Source organism: Natator depressus, chromosome 13 (genome assembly GCF_965152275.1).
Source record: "Natator depressus isolate rNatDep1 chromosome 13, rNatDep2.hap1, whole genome shotgun sequence".
In the NCBI taxonomy this organism is placed as follows: domain Eukaryota; kingdom Metazoa; phylum Chordata; order Testudines; family Cheloniidae; genus Natator; species Natator depressus.
In genome coordinates, this window is record NC_134246.1 from 40,963,255 (window position 1) to 40,985,016 (window position 21,762).

Consider the following 21,762-nt stretch of genomic DNA (forward strand, 5'->3'; position numbering starts at 1 on the left):
TCCATTCATTCATTCATTCCTGGTTTCCTGAGCTGATGGTGAATTTTGTTCTATGACCTGTCCGGTGCATCCTGCAATCCTAGGCGGGATCCGAAGGAGGCGATGCAGGCTGGAGGACGGACTAGATGGGGGAGGAGGGCTTGTGTGCTGCTGGTTTGTGTGAGAGATAGATGTCTGTTCCAGGTCCAGGCCTTGCAGAATTCCTACCCTTCATCCCCGAGTCGCTCCCAGGAACCAGCGATTCCTGCCACAGCCCCCGGGTTTTTTTTGCTGAGCTCCCCTTCCGATCCGTGTCACTGTGTCTCTCACGGCGCAGTAATAGGTCGCGGAGTCGCTCAGTTCGCTGGACGGTTTCCACAGGTGGAAGGATTTGAGCTTTTTATCGTGGGTGGCATCGAACCCTTTTCTGATCCCTTCATCCGAGTCCTCCCTTCCCAGGTCCCTGAGGAAGAGCCTGGGGGGCTGGCTGGGGAACTGCACGTACCAGAAGAGAGAGGGAGAAACAGCCTCATAGGTGCAGTTAACAACCACAGATTCTCCTCGGGAGATCAGGGCGCTGCCTTTGGTTTGGGTGACTGAGTCTCCACTGCTCTGTCCTGCGGGGGGGAGGGGGGAAGAAAATAGCGTATTGCGTGCACTTAAATGTAATAGGAACAAAATAGATACACAGTATATACATAGAGACATAATAGCAACTCGATACACAAGTAAATGTACACATAACAGACACATATATAATGGCAACATGATAAATATATAGAGATAAAATAGTTTCATTGAGATAGAATAGAAACATAATAGAAATAATAAGCACATTATGGATACATTCATATATAATAGAAAGACAATAGATACAGATATAAACATATTAGATACATTCAGATATAATAATAACACCAATATAAAGTAACGTAACAGAAAGAGTACATAGAAACATATTAGATACAGGGAGGCACAATAAATACATAATACGTGCGCTCAGATAAAATAAATGCCATTGATGGAGAGAGACGTGATACAAACATACTGTACATACATTCAGATATAATAGAAATTTAATAGGTAAGAGAAGACATAGGAATATCCTATTTAAAATCCGTTCTAATAGAAATACAGTAGGTGCAGACATAACGTATACATAATAGATGCACCCAGATATAGTGGAAATACAATACATGCGTAACACAGACATACTACATAAGCACAGATATAATGTATTATAATTCCATGTATAATACAGACATATAAGCGCAGATATAATAAGCACCCACATGATTTTAGGCACTGTCAATATCGTATTATGCGGACAGGGTTAGCAGCTGGAAGAATACAATGGGAACAGGATGAGGAATGGAATCACTCACTTAGAACAGACAGCATCAGGACAGCTGTGACCCAAGATAAAGGCATCCTTGGATCTTCCCAGAATATGGGACCGAGGGCGAGATGGTGTCACCAACAGCAAGAACGAGTTTCTCTTTGATCGTCGTTCTGCAGAGAAGAGAAGGGAAGAATAATAACTTTGCCCCTAAGATGATGCTTTAGAAGGGCCTATTGTGTCTCTTTGGTGCAGCGCCTCTCTTCCTGCGCCGGAGTGATGCCGCCACTCTCTAAAGCGCCTCCGAACCGGTGTGGCCAGAGATGGAAGCTGTCTGAAAGGTTACCGGGGTGGTGGAGGGACTGTGGTGGGAGAGGAGGGAACTCACCGGCCAGAAAAATACTGTGTTGTTTGTTTTATTGTCCGAGGCAACATCGCCCCCAAGTGGCAAAAATAATTTTACTGTTAGAAAATTTTAGTAGCAGAAACGGTTCGGTCTTGTCTATACTGGCAAGTTTTGTCATCAAAAATTGCCTTTTGGTGACAAAACAGCGACAGCATACACACTGTGACAGGACTTTTCTAGAAAAAAAGACCAAGTTTGGCAACAAAAAACTTCCACCCCTGTGACAGGTTTCAGAGTAGCAGCCGTGTTAGTCTGTATTGGCAAAAAGAAAAGGAGTACTTCTGGCACCTTTAGAGACTAACCAATTTATTTGCGCATCAGCTTTCGTGAGCTACAGCTCACTTCATCGGATGCAATGTGAGAGACTTTTGTCTTTTCCCTCCCTTTATTGTCAACAAACAGCCAGTGTAGACACCATACCTGTTTTTTTCAATTTTATTGGCCTCCAGAAAGTGTCCCACAATTCCCATGCTGCCGCTCTGGTCAGCGATTTTAACTCTGCTGCCCTGCCGCCAACCTGCCCCTCCCCCTTGCAAGCCCCGGGGATTTTCAATCCCATTTCCTGCTTGCTGGCTCAGCGTGGAGAGGTGTCCTAGCGTCTTCGCAGGTGAGCATGGCTGGCTATCGCACCTAACACGCTCCCGCTGGGACCAAGGTTGCTGTTGGAGCTGATCAGTGTATGGGGAGAGGAGTCTGTTTAGTCGCAGCTGCGAGAGACCCCTAGGAATCGGGACACATATGGGCAGGTTTCTCAGGCTTGTGCGAAAAGGGCTATGATCGGGACATGCAGCAGTGCAGAGTGAAGACAAAGGAGCTGAGGCAGGCCTACCATAAGGTGAGGGAGGCAAACCATCACTCTGGAGGGGCACCTAAGAGCTGCTGCTTCTGTAAGGAGCTGAATGCCATCCTCGGTGGTGAATTTCCACAGAGATTAACTCTCTCTGAATCCTCTGAGACCACCTCTCCCGGACATGCTGAGACAGTTTGGAGGCTCATTTAAAGAACACAGAGAGAGAGACAGACCAACATACAGAGAGAAGTAGTTTCCCTAGGAGTCGCTCACAGTCACAGGTACAGCGAAAGCATCACTGGATAGTTAATTTTCTTCAATCAGAAGATAACTCTCTCTTTTGGGTTGCAGCTGTAGTTTAAGAGCTCCCATCTCGCTGACTTTCACCTGGTCCAGACACAGAGGAAAAGCCTGATCCTTGCAGAGGAGACAAGACACACAGGTTTTGGTGGAACTAGGAGGGTACCAACTCCGGGCTCAGCCATTGTGCTGATTGTTGTTTTACTTGAGTAAGATTTCACATTTTCCGGTATCTCTCTGTGCATCCTGTCCCCCTGCGTTCTCCCGTTTTCTCTCCCTGGCTCTTGCAAGCACAGAACAGAAGGGGGATTGTTGGCAAGAGGGAATTTATCCCTAAGCTCCCTTCGAAGTTTCACGCCCACTGAATTAATTCTCTTGTTGGTTTTCTCTCCCAGTGGCCCCAGGCAGAGCCGAGATCTAGCAGCCAAGCCCCGCAGAAGCTTTGGAGAGAGCCGAACTGAATCTCACCTGCCTCTACACCTCAATCTCGACCCCGGGAAGCCAAGAGGTAAAATAGACCCATGTGTTATCCAGACCACAGAGAGCATTCCTGCTTGTACTGCAGCGCCCTCTGGCGGGACAATCCGCGAACTGTAGTGGGAGGCAGCTCAGAAATCTTTTTACAGCGACTTTCCCAGGTGAGTTACTCCCTGAGCCCTGGTCTACACTAGGACTTTAGGTCGAATTTAGCAGCATTAAATCAATGTAAACCTGCACCCGTTCACACGATGAAGCCCTTTTTTTCGACTTAAAGGGCTCTTAAAATCGATTTCCTTACTCCACCCCCGACAAGTGGATTAACGCTTAAATCGGCCTTGCCGGGTCGAATTTGGGGTACTGTGGACACAATTTGATGGTATTGGCCTCCAGGAGCTACCCCAGAGTGCTCCATTGTGACCACTCTGGACAGCACTCTCAACTCAGATGCACTGGCCAGGTAGACAGGAAAAGAACCGCGAACGTTTGAATCTCATTTCCTGTTTGGCCAGCGTGGCAAGCTGCAGGTGACCATGCAGAGCTCATCAGCAGAGGTGACCATTTGGAGTCCCAGAATCGCAAAAGAGCTCCAGCATGGACTGAACGGGAGGTACGGGATCTGGTCGCTGTATGGGGAGAGGAATCAGTGCTATCAGAATTCCGTTCCAGTTTTCGAAATGCCAAAACCTTTGTCAAAATCTCCCAGGGCATGAAGGACAGAGGCCATAACAGGGACCCGAAGCAGTGCCGCGTGAAACTTAAGGAGCTGAGGCAAGCCTACCAGAAAACCAGAGAGGCAAACGGCCGCTCCGGGTCAGAGCCCCAAACATGCCGCTTCTATGATGAGCTGCATGCCATTTTAGGGGGTTCAGCCACCACTACCCCAGCCGTGTTGTTTGACTCCTTCAATGGAGATGGAGGCAACATGGAAACAGGTTTTGGGGACGAAGAAGATGAGGAGGAGGAGGTTGTAGATAGCTCAGAGCAAGCAAGCGGAGAAACCGGTTTTCGCGACAGCCAGGAACTGTTTCTCACTCTGGACCTGGAGGCAGTACCCCCCGAACCCACCCAAGGCTGCCTCCTGGACCCAGCAGGCGGAGAAGGGACCTCCGGTGAGTGTACCTTTTAAAATACTATACATGGTTTAAAAGCAAGCATGTGAAAGGATTAATTTGCCCTGGCATTCGCGGCTCTCCTGGATGTACTCCCAAAGCCTTTGCAAAAGGTTTCTGGGGAGGGCAGCCTTATTGCGTCCTCCATGGACACTTTACCACTTTACCACTCCAGGACACTTTACCACACCAGGCCAGTAGCACGTACTCGGGAATCATTGTAGAACAAAGCATTGCAGTGTCTGTTTGCTGGCGTTCAAACAACATCCATTCTTTATCTCTCTGTGTTATCCTCAGGAGAGTGAGATATCAGTCATGGTCACATAGTTGAAATAGGCTGCTTTTCTTCAGGGGACACTCAGAGGTGCCCATTCCTGCTGGGCTCTTTGCCTGTGGCTGAACAGAAATGTTCCCCGCTGTTAGCCATGGGGAGGGGGGAGGGTTGAGGGGGTAGCCACGCGGTGGGGGGAGGCAAAATGCGACCTTGTAATGAAAGCACATGTGCTATGTATGTAATGTTAACAGCAAGGTTTACCCTGAAAGACCGTAGCCTCTGTTTTATAAAATGTGTCTTTTTAAATACTGCTGTCCCTGCTTTTTTCCTCCTCCATGTGTTTCAATGATCACAGGATCTTCTCCTTCCCAGAGGCTAGTGAATATTAGAAAGAAAGAAAAAATGCACTCGTGATGAAATGTTCTCCGAGCTCATGCTGTCCTCCCACACTGACAGAGCACAGACGAATGCGTGGAGGCAAATAATGTCAGAGTGCAGGAAAGCACAAAATGACCGGGAGGAGAGGTGGCGGGCTGAAGAGAGTAAGTGGCGAGGTGAAGAGAGTAAGTGGCGGGCTGAAGACAGGGCTGAAGGTCAAATGTGGCGGCAGCGTGATGAGAGGAGGCAGGATTCAATGCTGAGACTGCTGGAGGATCAAACCAATATGCTCCAGTGTATGGGTGAGCTGCAGCAAAGGCAGCTGGAGCACAGACTGCTGCTACAGCCCCTGTGTAACCAACCACCCTCCTCCCCAAGTTCCATAGCCTCCTCACCTAGATGCCCAAGAACGCAGTGGGGGGGGGCCTCCGGCCACCCAGCCACTCCACCACAGAGGATTGCCCAAAAAACAGAAGGCTGGCATTCAATAAATTTTAAAGTTGTAAACTTTTAAAGTGCTGTGTGGCATTTTCCTTCCCTCCTCCACCACTCCTCCTGGGCTACCTTGGTAGTCATCCTCCTATTTGTGTGATGAATGAATAAAGAATGCATGAATGTGAAGCAACAATGACTTTATTGCCTCTGCAAGTGGTGATCGAAGGGAGGAGAGGAGGGTGGTTAGCTTACAGGGAAGTAGAGTGAACCAATGGGAGGGGGTTTCATCAAGGAGAAACAAACAGAACTTTCACACCGTAGCCTGCCCAGTCATGAAACTGGTTTTCAAAGCTTCTCTGATGCGCACCGCGCCCTCCTGTGCTCTTCTAACCGCTCTGGTGTCTGGCTGTGTGTAACCAGCAGCCAGGCGATTTGCCTCAACCTCCCACCCCGCCATAAATGTCTCCCCCTTACTCTCACAGATATTGTGGAGCGCACAGCAAGCAGTAATAACAGTGGGAATATTGGTTTTGCTGAGGTCTAACCGAGTCAGTAAACTGCGCCAGCGCGCCTTTAAACGTCCAAATGCACATTCTACCACCATTCTGCACTTGCTCAGCCTGTAGTTGAACAGCTCCTGACTACTGTCCAGGCTGCCTGTGTACAGCTTCATGAGCCATGGCAGTAAGGGTTAGGCTGGGTCCCCAAGGATAACTATAGGCATTTCAACATCCTCAACAGTTATTTTCTGGTCTGGGAATAAAGTCCCTTCCTGCAGCTTTTGAAACAGACCAGAGTTCCTGAAGATGGGGGCGTCATGTACCTTTCCCAGCCATCCCACGTTGATGTTGGTGAAACGTCCCTTGTGATCCACCAGAGCTTGCAGCACTATTGAAAAGTACCCCTTGCGGTTTATGTACTTGCCGGCTTGGTGCTCTGGTGCCAAGATAGGGATATGAGTTCCGTCTATGGCCCCACCACAGTTAGGGAATCCCATTGCAGCAAAGCCATCCACTATGACCTGCACATTTCCCAGGGTCACTACCCTTGATATCAGCAGATCTTTGATTGCGTGGGATACTTGCATCACAGCAGCCCCCACAGTAGATTTGCCCACTCCAAATTGATTCCCAACTGACCGGTAGCTGTCTGGCATTGCAAGCTTCCACAGGGCTATTGCCACTCGCTTCTCAACTGTGAGAGCTGCTCTCATCTTGGTATTCATGCGCTTCAGGTCAGGGGAAAGCAAGTCACAAAGTTTCATGAAAGTGCCCTTATGCATGCGAAAGTTTCACAGCCACTGGGAATCGTCCCAGACCTGCAACACTATGCGGTCCCACCAGTCTGTGCTTGTTTCCCGAGCCCAGAGTCGGCGTTCCACCACATGAACCTGCCCCATTAGCACCATGATGCATGCATTGGCAGGGCCCATGCTTTCAGAGAAATCTGTGTCCATGTCCTGGTCACTCACGTGACCACGCTGACATTGCCTCCTCGCCCGGTATCGCTCTGCCAGGTTCTGGTGCTGCATATACTGCTGGATAATGCGTGTGGTGTTTAATGTGCTCCTAATTGCCAAAGTGAGCTGAGCGGGCTCCATGCTTGCCTTGGTATGGCGTCCGCACAGAAAAAAGGTGCAGAACGATTGTCTGCCATTGCTCTGACGGAGGGAGGGGTGACTGACGACATGGCTTCCAGGGTTGGCTTACAGGGAATTAAAATCAGCAAAGGGGGTGGCTTTACATCAAGGAGTATTTCAGGCAGGACTTCACGGAGGGTTCCAATAAGAAATGGTGCACCTAAGTAATTGTTCTTATTGGAACAAGCAGGCTGGTCTGGCCTCTGATTGATACATGGCTAGATTTACCTCGCTGCACCTTCTCTGTGAGTGACTGCAGTGTGACCTAGAGGAATGAGTTCCCTAGACGCGGGGGAGGGGGGCAAGCAAATGAGTACAAAACAAATCTGGTCTATTTCTTCTTTTGATCCACTCCATCTATCTTTTACATCTTTGGCTGGCAGCAGACGGTGCAGAAGGACTGCAAGCCATCCACATCTCATGGCTGCTCGGCAGAAGATGGTACAATAGGACTGCTAGCAATCCATGTCGCCTGCCTGCTCACTATAAGATGGTTCACTAGGACTGACTGCAGGACTAAAGAGAATGACCTGGTCAAGTCACTTCTAATGTAGTCCCTGCACCCATGTCTGGCCAGGAGCACCTCGGACATGACGATGACGGCTACCAGTCCTATTGTACCGTCTGCTGCCACAAGGAAATGGGTTGCTGCTGCTGTGTAGCAATGCAGTACCACGTCTGCCAGCACCCAGGAGACATACGGTGACGGTTACCTGAGCTGGCTCCATGCTTGCCGTGGTATGGTGTCTGCACAGGTAACTCAGGAAAAAAGGTGCGAAACGGTTGTCTGCTGCTGCTTTCACGGAGGGAGGGAGGGAACGGGGGCCTGATGATATGTACCCAGAACCACCCGCAACAATGTTTTAGCCCCATCGGGCATTGGGATCTCAACCCAGAATTCCAATAGGCAGCGGAGACTGTGGGAACTGTGGGATAGCTACCCACAGTGCAATGCTCCGGAAGTCGATGCTTGCCTCGGTACTGTGGAAGCACTCCGCCGAGTTAATGCACTTAATGCACTTAGAGCATTTTCTGTGGGGACACACACACTCAAATATATAAAAACGATTTCTAAAAAACCGACTTCTATAAATTCAACCTAATTTCATAGAGTAGACATACCCTTAGAAATTCCCTGACCAATTGGAAAAGGCAGGAACTACCAGGCTGTTTAGTGAAATTTTATTAATTTATACTCAATATGCCCTGTAAGGGGGAAATTCCTTTGCAGAATAGTATTTGCTAAACTTGACAGTCATTTTTTTTCCAGTAATATTTGTGTCTCACAATTGTAATTTGAGGATGGTGTTATATCTGTCATCTATCTACCTCTCATCTCTTCCTCTCTCTGTCTTTATCTAATCTAACCAGACAAGGTGGGTGTGGTAATCTCTTTTATTGGGCCAACTTCTGTGGGTCTCTCTCTCACCAGCAGAAGTTGGTCCTCTGCGTTGCACCCCACAATGTTTTATGAAAATATGCTTATTAGTGTAAATATAACTGAAATATGCTTTATGCAAAAGGTCTCTTGGAAGCGATCATTACAAAGCTTGTGCTCTACTGAGTGTGTTCATCCCATTTGTTGGCATGTGTTATTTCTATGTCTGGTGTTAGGTGAATAAGACATAAACTTGTATCACTGATGTCAACATGTTAAGTGGAAGCCATTAAGGGTGCTTCAGAATCAAGCACCTGTCAATGGCTCTGTTTACTTGCAAACCTTCCGGGGTACATGGGGGCCAGCCCAGAAAGAATGGAGACTAGGGAACTCACAGGACATGCGACCATGTCACATAATACTGGAATCCATCTTAAATCTGGTACTTTTCCATTTAGAAGGAAGGTTGGGGACCCAGAGAGACAAAGGATTCCTGCCTTCTGCCAAAGCTATAAAAGGGGGTGGAGCAGAACAAGAGGGGTGGCCGGTCATGAGAAAGCCCCTGCTTTTCACCTAAAATGCCTGCTGGCGCTAACAAGGTCTGTACCAGGGGAAAGGATTGGGCCCAGACTAGGAAAGGAAGACTTTCACTAGTCTGTGAAAGAAGCTTGTTGGAACATCTCCAAGGGTGAGATTTTACCTGTAAACAGTTTCTTAATGTATTAGGCTTAGACTTGCGTGTTTTTGCCTTATTTTGTTTGGTGACTTACTTTGTTCTGTCTTTTATTACTTTAAATCACTTAAATCCTACTTTTTATACTAAATAAAATCATTTTTGTTTATTAATTAACCCAGAGTAACAGATTAATACCTGGGGGAGCAAATAGCTGTGCATATCTCTCTATCAGTGTTATAGAGGGCACGCAATTTATGAGTTTACCCTGTATAAGCTTTATACAGAGTAAAATGGATTTATTTGGGGTTTGGATCCCATTGGGAGGTGGGTGTCTGGGTGCTGGAGATAGGTGACCTGCTGAGCAGTTTTTGGTTAAAGTCTGCAGCTTTGGGGGTGTGGTTCAGACCCTGGGTCTGTGTTTGCAGCAGGCTGGCATGTCTGGCTCAAGGCAGGGTTCTGGAGTCCCAAGCTGTCATAAATAAAAAGGGAAGGGTAAACACCTTTAAAATCCCTCCTGGCCAGAGGAAAAACCCTTTCACCTGTAAAGGATTTAGAAGCTAGGATAACCTTGCTGGCACCTGACCACAATGACCAATGAGGAGACAAGATACTTTCAAAGCTGGAGGGGCGGGGGGAGAAACAAAGGTTCTGTGTGTGTGTGTGTGTGTGTGATGCTTTTGTCAGGAACAGAACAGGAATGGAGTCTTAGAACTTAGTAAGTAATCTAGCTAGGTATGCTTTTGATTCTGTTTTGTTTAAATGGCTGAGAAAATAAGCTGTGCTGAATAGAATGTATATTCCTGTTTTTGTATCTTTTTGTAACTTAAGGTTTTGCCTAGAGGGATTCTCTATGTTTTGAATCTGATTACCCTGTAAGGTATTTACCATCCTGATTTTACAGAGGTGATTCTTTTACTTTTTTTCTTTAATTAAAAGTCTTCTTTTACGAACCTGATTGCTTTTTCATTGTTCTTAAGATCCAAGGGTTTGGGTCTGTGTTCACCTATGCAACTTGGTGAGGATTTTTATCAAGCCTTCCCCAGGAAAGGGGGTGTAGGGTTTGGGGAGGATTTTGGGGGAAAAGATGTTTCCAAGCGGGCTCTTTCCCTGTTATATATCTGTTAGATGCTTGGTGGTGGCAGCAATAAAGTCCAAGGACAAAAGGTAAAATAGTTTGTACCTTGGGGAAGTTTTAACCTAAGCTGGTAAAAATAAGCTTAGGGGGTTTTCATGCAGGTCCCCTCATCTGTACCCTAGAGTTCAGAGTGGGGAAGGAACCTTGACACAAGCTGTTAGGGAAAATAGGCTCAAAGGTAAATTCAGCACATCAGGTGACAGTCCCAAGGGGGTCTCTGTGACCGAACCCATTACAGGTCCAATAAAAGAGATTACCTCATCTACCTTGTCAGCCTAATAACCTCCAACCAACGCAACTGCAATGCTGAATGTATCTATCTGTCTATATCAAAATACCTCCCTTGCAGATGTAATGGGAAGGGTTTGTTTATTTATTTGCATTGTTTTATCTTTTACTGTGCTTCATAGATCTCTCTCCAGGGGATATTCTTAGACTTTTCCAGAGGATCAAATCTCACCAGTCACTTAGGTAAATAGGAGCACCGAGACCTTGGTACATTTGGTTCCAGTGTTTTATTAATCTCTTGTCTTCCCTCACAACCCCTCTTCTCCCTCCCCCACATGGAATGACACCCAACATTCCTCTCCCCTCCCCTTCCCCCACGTACACACACAGTCCAGAAAAATGTGATATTTATTGTGGGGAGGGGGGGAGGGACGCCTCTGGCTGTCACACTGTGTCTCTCAGAGCGCAGTAATACACAGCTCCATCTACCAGCCTCACCCTGCGCTGGGCCAGGGTGCTGGATTTTCTGTCTCCATAAGCATGCAAACTCGCTCCAGCTCAGGGCTAATAATGATTCCCAGGTATCCAGAAGCTATATATTGAGGCCCTCCATTCGGGAACTGCCAGTACCAAAATATCTATTCACTGGTCTTGACTGAGGCGTGAGAGCAAGTGAGGTTCAATTTGGCTTCCTCCAAACCTTCTGCAGAGACTGGCTGCTGGATCTCGCCTCTGCCTGGGGCCACTAGAAGAGGAAATGAGAAAAAGAATTAACTTACTGGGCATGAAACTTATTGGGAATGCTGTGGGTTCATTCCCTGTGGCCAACGCACATCTGTTCTTCTTATGGGTGTTTAAAAGAGCTAGGGAGAGAGGATGACAGAACACAGAGGCCTTGAAGGGTGGATGGTTAGGTGAGATTGAGAGAGAGAAAGTCGGAATGTGTGTTGGGGCAGATGGAGGTAGACAGAGAAAGAGAGACACGAAGAAAGAAAGAGAGGTGGGGAAACGGTAACCTCACTCACTCAAAACAAAAAGCAGCACAATCCCTGAGCCCAGGGTCATTCCCATCCTCACAGAGGAATGATGATGATTATGGGCGATAGTATGATCATCTTCCATGGAAATTATGGGTCCTCAGGTGGGTAATAAGACCAGTCCTTGAACCACAAGGTTGTTATTTTCCAAAAAAACGGGAAGATGCCTGTGTGGGACTTCTTTTCAAGTGGGGAGACTGGCGCACAACAGTGCACAGCGGAATAGCTGCGTCCCAGCCGCTGTTCTCGCAGTCTGGCCCCTGTGGGAATCAGGGAGAGGGAGGCTCCGCCCTCTCCCCGCAGCTACAAGCCAAAGCCTGCAGTGGGCTACTGCGGGAACTCGAGCTGTGAGCGACACCTGGGCTAACCGCATAAACCGCCCTCTCCGTCTCTCCGCTATTGACTGCAACTGCCCTTGCTCTGAGGCTGCAAGACGGCTCCCGGTGTCTGTCGGGGGGCGGGCTCCGCGCGGGGTGCGGGGGGGGGGGAGATGCCTCTCAGAAATCTTTTTACAGTGTCAGGTTTCAGAGTAGCAGCCGTGTTAGTCTGTATTCGCAAAAAGAACAGGAGGACCTGTGGCACCTTAAACACTAACACATTTATTTGAGCATAAGCTTTCGTGAGCTACAGCTCACTTCCACTGAATGCATCCGATGAAGTGGGCTGTAGCTCACGAAAGCTTATGCTCAAATAAATGTGTTAGTCTCTAAGGTGCCACAGGTCCTCCTGTTCTTTTTACTGTGACTTTCCCAAGTGAGGTGCTCCCTGAGAAATTCCCTGACCAACTGGAAAAGGCGGGTGTTACCGGGATGTTAGTGAAATTGTATTAATTTAGACTCCATGTGCTCTTATTTTCTGTATGGGGAAAATTCGTTTGCAGAACAGTATTTGCTATACTTACCAGTCCTTTTTTTCTAGTAATATTTGTGTCCATTTCACAAATGCAATGAGAGGATGGTGTTGTGTGTTATCTCTCTCCTTGATCTCTCTCTCTCTCTTCACCATCTCTCTGTCTCCTTCTCTCTGTCTCCTTCTCTCCTTCTCTAACCTTCCCAGACAAGGTGGCTGAGGTAATATATTTTATTGGACCAACTTCTGTAGCTGTTTCTCTTACCAATAGAAGTTGGTCCAATAAAATATACTCTCTCTCCCACCTTGTCTGTCTAATATCCTGCCTCCAACGGGGCTACAACAACGCTGTATCTATCTATTCCTCTCTTTGTATCAAAATAGCCTCCTTGCAGATGCAGTGGGAAAGGTCTCTTTCTTTTCATTTACTGTGCTTCACAGTTCTCCCTGAAGCAGATTTTCTTAGAGAGAAATGGGATTTGATCCTTTGAAAAAGTTCTCAGTAAATAGGCGCACCAAGACCTTAGAAAATGTGGCCCCAAATGTTTTATTCATCTCTTTTATCTCCCCTAATCGCCCCTCTTCCCTCCCGCTCATGGAAACGCACTCCACATTCACCCCTCCCACCGCCTACGCACACAACAGGCCGCAGTGCGATACTTCTTGTCCGGGACCAGCCCCTGGCTGTCACACTGTGTCTCTCAGAGCGCAGTAATACACCGCTGCGTCTGCCAGCCGCACCCTGCTCAGGGCCAGGGCGCTGGACTTTCTGTCTCCAGAAACATGCAAAGCTCCCTCGGGGTCGGGGATACGAGTGGTTTCCCGGTATCCAGAAACTATAAATTCAGGTCCTCGGTTCGGGAACTGCCGGTACCAAACTACATTCTCATTCGTCTTGATTGAGGGGTGAGAGCAGGTGAAGTTCAGCTCGGCTCCCTCCACACCTTCTGCGGTGCCCGGCTGCTGGATCTCGGCTCTGCCCGGGGACACTAGGAGAGAAAACCAGAAACAGAATTAAAGTAGCGGGCCTGAAACGTCTTGGGGACTCTGTGGGTTCACTCCCTGTCACCAACGCGCGCCCTGTTCTTGTGGCTCTTACGGGTGCTAACAAGAGCTAGGGAGAGAGGATGACGGACCACACAGAGGCGAGAATCAGAGAGAGAGAGAGAGAGAGAGTCGATGTGTGTGTCGGGGCAGATGGAGCTAGAAAGAGAGAGAGGTGGGGAAACGGGAACCTCACTCACGCAGAACAAAAATCAGCACAATCCCTGAGCCCGGGGTCGTTCCCATCTTCACGGCGGAGCAGCTGCGTCTCTCAGTCCCTTTTCTGTCTCTCTGAGCCCTGCGGGAATCAGCGAGAGGGAGGCTCCCCCTTCTCCCGCAGCCACACGCCAAAGAGAGACTGATCCTGCGGCGTGGCGAGCAAGGAATAAGCTGCAGCGCCGTTACTGCTGGAACTCCAGATGTGAGTGACCCCTGGGGTTAACAGCATAAACCTCCCTCTGTGTCTCTCTCCTCTGCACCTGCCCTTCACCTGGGGCTCGGGGACGGCTCACGGTGCCTGTCGGGGGGCGGGCTCCGGGCGTGACAGACAGGAGAACTGGATTTAATGAAAAGCCGAGCGGTGGAATAGACCTTGGAGGCAGCTGATAGGGACCATTTTACTTCAACTGCAGCGCCCCCTGGAGGCCAAATGGGAGCACTGAGGTGAGATACAGAGACAAAACTCTGCACGGTCACTTTCTCAGGAGAGTTAATCCCTACTGCAGAATCCATTATCAATTGGAAAAGGCGGGCGTTACCAGGCCTGACCTGAAATCTTGTTAATTTAGATTCAATGGGGGGAAATTCCGTTCTGCAGAATCTGATTTGTTACACTTAAGTTGCCAGTCATTTTTTCCCAGCAATATCTGTGGTCACTTCACAAATATAATTAGAGGCTGGTGATATAAGATTTAATCTGTCTGTGCGTCTGTCTGTCTATCGACCCCTCATCACACGAACATCGAAATATCTGGGAATATTGTAATTACTTTCCTGGTTTCACCTTTAAACCTGCTTCATCTTTTTTTCCCGAATTTGGTTGCCTTATAATACAGCCAAAGAGTCCAACTTTCTCACATTGAAGGAACAGCCAATCCCTGGGTGGTGTGGTAAGGAAGGAGAGATTAGTAGTTTCTTATTTTAAGAAAAACTAGGCTATTTTAAATGGTTTGCCTGCAGGATTTAGCTGCTAATATTCCACGAACATTATAAAAGTGATAGATAGATAGATTAGATTAGATAAAGCTGTCTCAGGCTCAGGCCCTACATTCGGATTTTCACAGGAACCTGGGGGAGCTAGGCACCCAAATGCCACTGAACTGGCTTCAACATCTCTCTATGCTTCTTTAGAACCCACCCCCACTCAAATGTTCTCTTTCTCCTTTCTGGCTTCTTAGTTTGCACTTCCCTTCTTTCTTCCAGCACCCCTTTGTCTCCCACCCCACATACACACACTAGCACCCAGAACCACAGAGTAGGGCCTTGTCCACATTTGCAAGTTGGAGCACATTAAATCAGCCCCAGATGTGAAGTGTCCACACTGGCAAGGCACTGAGAGTGGCTGGATTCCGCAGCTGGAGCACTCCTGGTAATCCACCTCCACAAGAGGCATAGAGCTAGCTGCTCCCAGGCCAAAGCACCACAGTGCCAGTGTGGATGCCCTGGTCTATTGCTGCACTCTGATTAGCCTCTGCAACGTGTCCCACAATGCCTGTTCTAGCCACTCTGGTCATCACTTTGAACTCTACTGCCCTGCCCTCAGGTGAGCAACCGTCAGACCCGCCCTTTAAATTCTCTGAGAATTTTGAAAATCCCCTTCCTGTTTGCTCAGCAAGCCGTGGAGTGCTCTCAGTGCATCTTTCCAGGTGACCATGCCTCCATGCGCCAGGTGATCCCCAGCATGGAGCAATGCCGAGGTGCTGGACCTATCAGCGTTTAGGGAGAGGAGTCTGTCCAATCCCAGCTGTGCTCCAGCCATAGGAATAATGATACCTATGGACAGATTTCAAGGGTCATGACTGAAAGGAGCCATGACCAAGACTCAGTGCAGTGCAGGGTAAAAGTGAAGGAGCTGCAGAACGCTGACCACAGGGCATGGGAGGCAAACTCCCATTCCAGTGCTGCCCCCATGACCTGCCAATTCTTCAAAGAGCTGGACACAATACTCGGGGATGACCCCACCTCCATTGTGAAGACTACCATGGGCACTTCAGAGGTCATGCCAGCCCAGAGTGCAATAAGCCAGGAGGAGGAAAGTGGGAGCGAGGGTACTGAGAAGGAGGAGGGCCCAGAGCCAGAGGACAATTCACCATCCATAGATGCATGAAACCAGGAGCTGTTTTCAAGCCCGGAGGAAGGTAGCCAGTGGCAGCAGATGGAGCTTGGGGAAGAGCAAACAGCAGGGGAGGTGCCCAGTAAGCAGTTTTGATTTTGAGAAGGGAGTAGTTGGCTACAGGTTGTTGGGGTGAGGAGGGTTGCAGAAAGAAGGGTCAGGGCTGTGTGCATGCATAGATGCGGAATAGGGCGTTGACGTGCTCTCTCACATCACGGTAATCGGGTTCTGTGATCTCATCGAAACTCTCATGCAGAAGCTGGGCAATCTGCTTATGCAGGTTCCTTGGCAGAGCTACTGTGCTCCTTGTCCCAGTAAGGGTAACATACCCGCACCATTGTGCCATGAGTGGGGGGGGCCATTGCTGCACACAGGCAAGCCTCATAAGGGCCAGGACTAAGCATTCTTGCAGAAGACCCTCCTGTGCTTCCCAGGTCACCCTCAGCAGTGAGATATCTTCCAGGATGAACCCAGCCTGTGGAAAATGTGTGGACAGTGTTCAGTATAGGGGCCCCCTGTAGCTGTTGGCTCTCCCCAAGGCACAGGACCCCAGGGGAAAGTACAGCCCTGGAAAAATCAGTTCCCCTTGTCCCAGTGGTTACTCACCATTTCGGGGCTCTTGTGGGTTATGTGCACTCACCTGGGGACAGGCAGTTTGTGCTATTGTGTGAACTGTGCTTGTCTTTAACATCGGCCGAATCATTGCTCTGTCTGATGTGAACAATGCTGCCTCTGTTAAATGTTGCATTTTGTCTTTACAGATACAACCTTGAGATCCCAGCCATCCTTGTTATCAACGGCTGAAGGCTGAATGGCTGCACAGACTCAGGAAGTGGCCATGAAGAAGCAAGAAGTACCTTCTGCATGAAGTTATGCAGCAGTCCCTTGCTGAAAATCAAAAAGTGTGGGAGTGGTGGGAGAGTGAGAGGAGGGTCCACAAGGAGAACATGGATCACCGGAAAGAAATCATGGAGAAGCTCCTAAGCATTATGGAGCACCAAGTGGACTCGATGCAGGTGCTCGTAACACTGCGTATGGAGCAGATCCACGCCCACCCCCACCCCCATGCAGCTCTTGTCCGAAAACTCTTTCCCTTGCACCCCTATGTCACCATGAACACAGTTTGCTCAACATCCTGTTTCTTGTCACGACAAGCTGCCTCCAACACCTGCACCCTCGCCATGCAGCCCTGCAAACTCCAACCATTACCCACTGCATCCAACCCCCATCCCTATGCAATTTAGCCCGGATGAAGTGCAGCACCGGTTGCAGGGCACTACAGATGGAAAGGCTGCATAAGACACCTGGACATATGCCAATCTGTAATGGTGCTGGGCCCCCACCACAACCTCCCTCCACTCTTCCGCCACACTGTGCACATGTGTGATCCCATTTGTGTCTCTGCAACTTGTCTTTTGTAAATTTTAATAAATGAATTTTATTTTTGGTTTGAAAGCATTCTTTATTGCACTAATTAAAAGCAAACATAGCCCAGGAAAGCAACAGTCACTGCTAGTCAGTGCATCATACGTAGTGTGGAAGTAAAAAAAGGGATAAAGGGGATTTGGATGCAGACATCTTAGTTTTCTTAGGAATAGAGCAAGAGTCAGGCTAACTCTAACTCTAATAACTCGAGACTTTAAAGCAGGGCCTCGGCAAGTGGGAAGCAAGTGGAAAAATTGTAAGAGATGCTGTTTTGACCTTGTGTTAGATAAGAATGGATCGCAGCCCATAGCAGGAACTGCTGAGAAAAAGTAAGATATCAGGAAGGAATATGTATAAACAAGATGTGGCTGTTGATCATTATTGTATGCAACAAAAGGTATAAATGCTTGCCCTAATTATTTATCGGGTGGAGACCTGCCTAGGAAGGGGGAATCCCTGTCCGTGCGCACTCTCCCCCTTGCAATTGCTTGAGAATAAATTGTCTCTGACTTGTTGCAAACAACCTAAGAGTGAAGACTGCATTTTTCTTCCACAGTAGCAATTATGCAATGCATTGGGATGCGACCCCTTCCGCGTTCCCACAAGTCTTAGCGGCAAAAGAGAAAGAGGTGCTTTGTGGGACAGCTACCCAGAGTGCACTGCTCCGAATAGTGCCACAAGTGTGAACACGCTGTTGCGCAGGCATCTGACAGTGTGAACACAAAACAGCGGATTTCCTTGGATTTAGCTGGTCCGGAAAGGTGCATGACACACGCATCTTTCAGAACACTGGCCTGTTCAAGAAACTGCAAGCGGGTTCTTTCTTCCCGGACCAGAAGATCACCGTAGGGGAAGTCGAAATGCCCATTGTGATCCTGGGAGACCCCGCCTACCCCTTAATGCCATGGCTCATGAAGCCAGACACGGGGCAACTTGACAGCAGCAAGGAGCAGTTCAACAACAGGCTGAGCAAGTGCAGAATGACTGTGGAGTGTGCTTTTGGCCTTTTAAAAGCCTGCTGGTGATGCCTGTATGGGAAGCTGGACATGGCCGATGACAATATTCCTATGCTTATAGCTGCGTGCTGTATGGCACCATAATATTTGTGAAGGGAAGGGTGAAAGCTTCACTCAGGGCTGGACCGCAGAGGATCAGAGCCTGGAGGCAGTTTGAACAGCCAGATACCAGGGCTACTAGAGGGGCACAGCTTGGGGCCATGAGGATCAGGGATGCCTTGAGGCAGCAGTTTGAAGCTGAAAGCCAGTAATATTTGTTGCTATGCTAGGGATTGCAGTGCTTGTAATGCTAGGAGGTGATTGGGGCACTTGATGCAAGAAGGGTCCTTAACATAACTGTATGTTGCTTTGCAGAGATCTCTGTGCTTTCAGGTAATAGAATAAAGATTGCCTTCAAACAAACACAATTCTTTTAATAAAAGACAACAATCGGAGGAGAGAGTCAAATGAAAAAATTCATCAGTTGGGAGTGGGAGGGGGGATTGGGGAAGGGAAGGTCTCAAGAGGAGAAGGTGTCCTGGGATGGCTACAGATTTATGTATGTCCAGGGATCATACCCAACCTTCTCCTCTGGAGTACGATGCAGAAGGTGCTGTACTTCAGCCGGGCCAAACTGCAGAGGGACGGGTGCTGAGTGCAGTGGGTAGTGGGAGTCCATGGGGCTGAACTGTGAGGAGGGAGGAGTGGAATGCTGTGGTTAGAGAGTGGAGCCAGGAGATTGATACGAGCGTGTTGGTGGTGTGGGTGGGGTGGGGGTGCATGGGAAAGAGTTTTGCAACAGCGGCTGCAGGGGAGGGCGGGGGCGGAGCTGCTCGGTTTGAAGAGCTAGTATCGCCTGGAGCGTGTCTGCTTGGGGCTCCATAACTGTTAAGAGCTCCTCTGTGGCTTCTTTCTGGTGTGCCATGTTGTCCTTTCGTTCCCTCTTCTTGCTGTCCCTCCACTCCTTCAGTTCCTTTTTCTCAGTGGTGGAGTGCATCATAACCTCATGCAGAAAGTCGTCCTTAGTTCTTCTTGGACGCTTCCTAATTCTTCCCAACCATTCTGCCGCCGATAACAAAGAGGGCGGCTGTGCTCCCAAGGTCATCTCTGTGAAGTTTAATGCGACATTTTACAGAAGCAGTATTGTTTGCAACACAGACAACACTGTTTCAGTGCTTTAAAACACAGCCAGCACTCACACTCCTGTCACTAACTCGCTGACCCCAGGCAAGCACACATGAGCCACAAGACCCCCAAAATGGTGAGTAGCTGCAGGGGCAGGGTAAATCACTGTTCCCAGACCCTGCTGTACACTGGGCACATGGCTCTTGGACACTTGGGGAGAGCCAGCACTGTAGGGTGGGCCTGATAATCATTCCTGTCCCCACACTTTCAACAGAAGGTGGTCATTATGGAAGATAATGCTGCTGAGGGTGAGCAGGGAATCAAGAGAGGGTCTTCTCCAAGCCTGTGGCTTCTTCCCTGGCCCCTATGTGGCTTGCCTGTGTGCAGCAATGGTCCCCCGCCCCCGCCCCCCACCCCCTCTGCACTGGGAGACTGGGAAAGAAAAACAGACAGAGAATTAAGTCATTGGATATTAAATTTCTAAGCAACTTCAGGGGTAAATTCCATCTCCCTGAGCCCCATCCTTCCTGGGACTGCCATGCCTGTTTAAAACAGCTAGTACATAAGAGCATAAGAATGGCCATACTGGGTCAGACCAATGGTCCATCCAGCCCAGTATCCTGTCTACTGACAGTGGCCCATGCCAGGTGCCCTAGAGGAAATGAACCTAACAGGTAATGATCAGTGATCTCTCTCCTGCCATCAGAGGGTTGGACTAGATGACCTCCTGAGGTCCCTTCCAACTCTGATATTCTATGATTCTATGAATCCATATCCACCCTCTGACAAAACAGAAGCTAGGGACACCATTCCTTACCCATCCTGGCTAACAGCCATTAATGGACTTAACCTCCATGAATTTATCCAGTTCTCTTTTAAACCCTGTTATAGTCCTACCCTTCACAACCTCCTCAGGCAAGGAGTTCCACAGGTTGACAGTGAGCTCAGTAAAGAAGAACTTCCTTTTATTTGTTTTAAACCTGCTTCCCATTAATTTCATTTGGTGGCCCCTGGTTCTTATATTATGGGAACAAGTAAATAACTTTTCATTATTCACTTTCTCCACACCACTCATGATTTTATAGACCTCTATCATATCCCCCCTTAGTCTCCTCTTTTCCAAGCTGTAAAGTCCTAGCCTCTTTAATCTCTCCTCATATGGGACCAGTTCCAAACCCCTAATCATTTTAGTTGCCCTTTTCTGAACCTTTTCTAATGCCAGTATATCTTTTTTGAGATGAGGGGACCACACTGTACACAGTATTCAAGATGTGGGTGTACCATGGATTTATGTAAGGACAATAAGATATTCTCCATCTTATTCTCTATCCCTTTTTTAATGATTCCTAACATCCCGTTTGCTTTTTTGACTGTCACTGAGCACTGCTTGGACGCCTTCAGAGAACTATCCACGATGACTCCAAGATCTTTCTCCTGATTAGTTGTAGCTAAATTAACCCCCATCACATTGTATGTAGAGCTGGGGTTATTTTTTCCAGTATGCATTACTTTATATTTATCCACATTAAATTTCATTTGCCATTTTGTTGCCCAATCATTTAGTTTTGTGAGATCTTTTTGAAGTTCTTCACAGTCTGCTTTGGTCTTAAGTATCCTGAGCAGTTTAATATCATCTGCAAACTTTGCCACCTCACTGTTTACCCCTTTCTCCAGATCATTTATGAATAAGTTGAATAGGATTGGTCCTAGGACTGACCCTTGAGGAACACCACTAGTTACCCCTCTGCATTCTGAAAATTTGCCATTTATTCCTACCCTTTGTTCCCTGTCTTTTAATCAGTTCTCAATCCACGAAAGGATCTAGTAGTAGGAAGAGAGAATGCAGCAGGGAAGGGGGCGGGACTGGGGTGTATCGGGTTAGGTGGATGGATATTGGAAACACGAAATCTTACTGAAAACAAGAAGCAGCACAATCGCTGATCCCCAGATTTTTTCCATCCTTCCAAAAATCTGGGTGCCTGTGCTCTTCTGCAGGGATCAGCCCCTTGTCTCTCTCTCTCCAGCCCCGAAGACAGTCACTGGGACAGAGGCTCTTTCCTTTTTTCCTACAGCTGCAAACCCAGGAGAGAGCGAGAGAGAGAGAGAGAGAGAGAGAGAGAGAGAGAGAGACCCATGCAGTGATGCTGGTGCTGGATTTTGGGATAGGTCACTCCTGGTGCCAACCACATAAACCCCACCCCCCTCTCTCTTTGCCAACTGCCCTTCAGCTGAGCTGCCAAGCTGCAGAATGCCTCATTGTGTCCGACAGGAGAGTCTGCATGAAAAACCCAAGGGGTGAAATAGCTCCATAGGTCGCATACATGGATGATTTGTAAAAGGCGGGTGTTATCAGGCGGCCTCAGTGACTTACTTATTTACGCTGAATTCCCGCTAAATCGTGGGAGATTA

The 21,762-nt window shown here is 48.3% G+C and overlaps 2 gene segments (V, D, J or C); both read right to left on the reverse strand.

The window, feature by feature from the left end:
• Nucleotides 1-210: 210 nt before the first annotated feature.
• Nucleotides 211-2,630, reverse strand: LOC141997184 (T cell receptor alpha variable 9-1-like). The segment is given in 2 exon segments: nt 211-596; nt 2,594-2,630. Coding segments are annotated over 2 exon segments (423 nt in total).
• A 10,489-nt stretch (nt 2,631-13,119) lies between these two features.
• LOC141997185 (T cell receptor alpha variable 4-like) lies at nt 13,120-13,722 on the reverse strand. The segment is given in 2 exon segments: nt 13,120-13,421; nt 13,677-13,722. Coding segments are annotated over 2 exon segments (348 nt in total).
• Between the last annotated feature and the right edge of the window lie 8,040 nt (nt 13,723-21,762).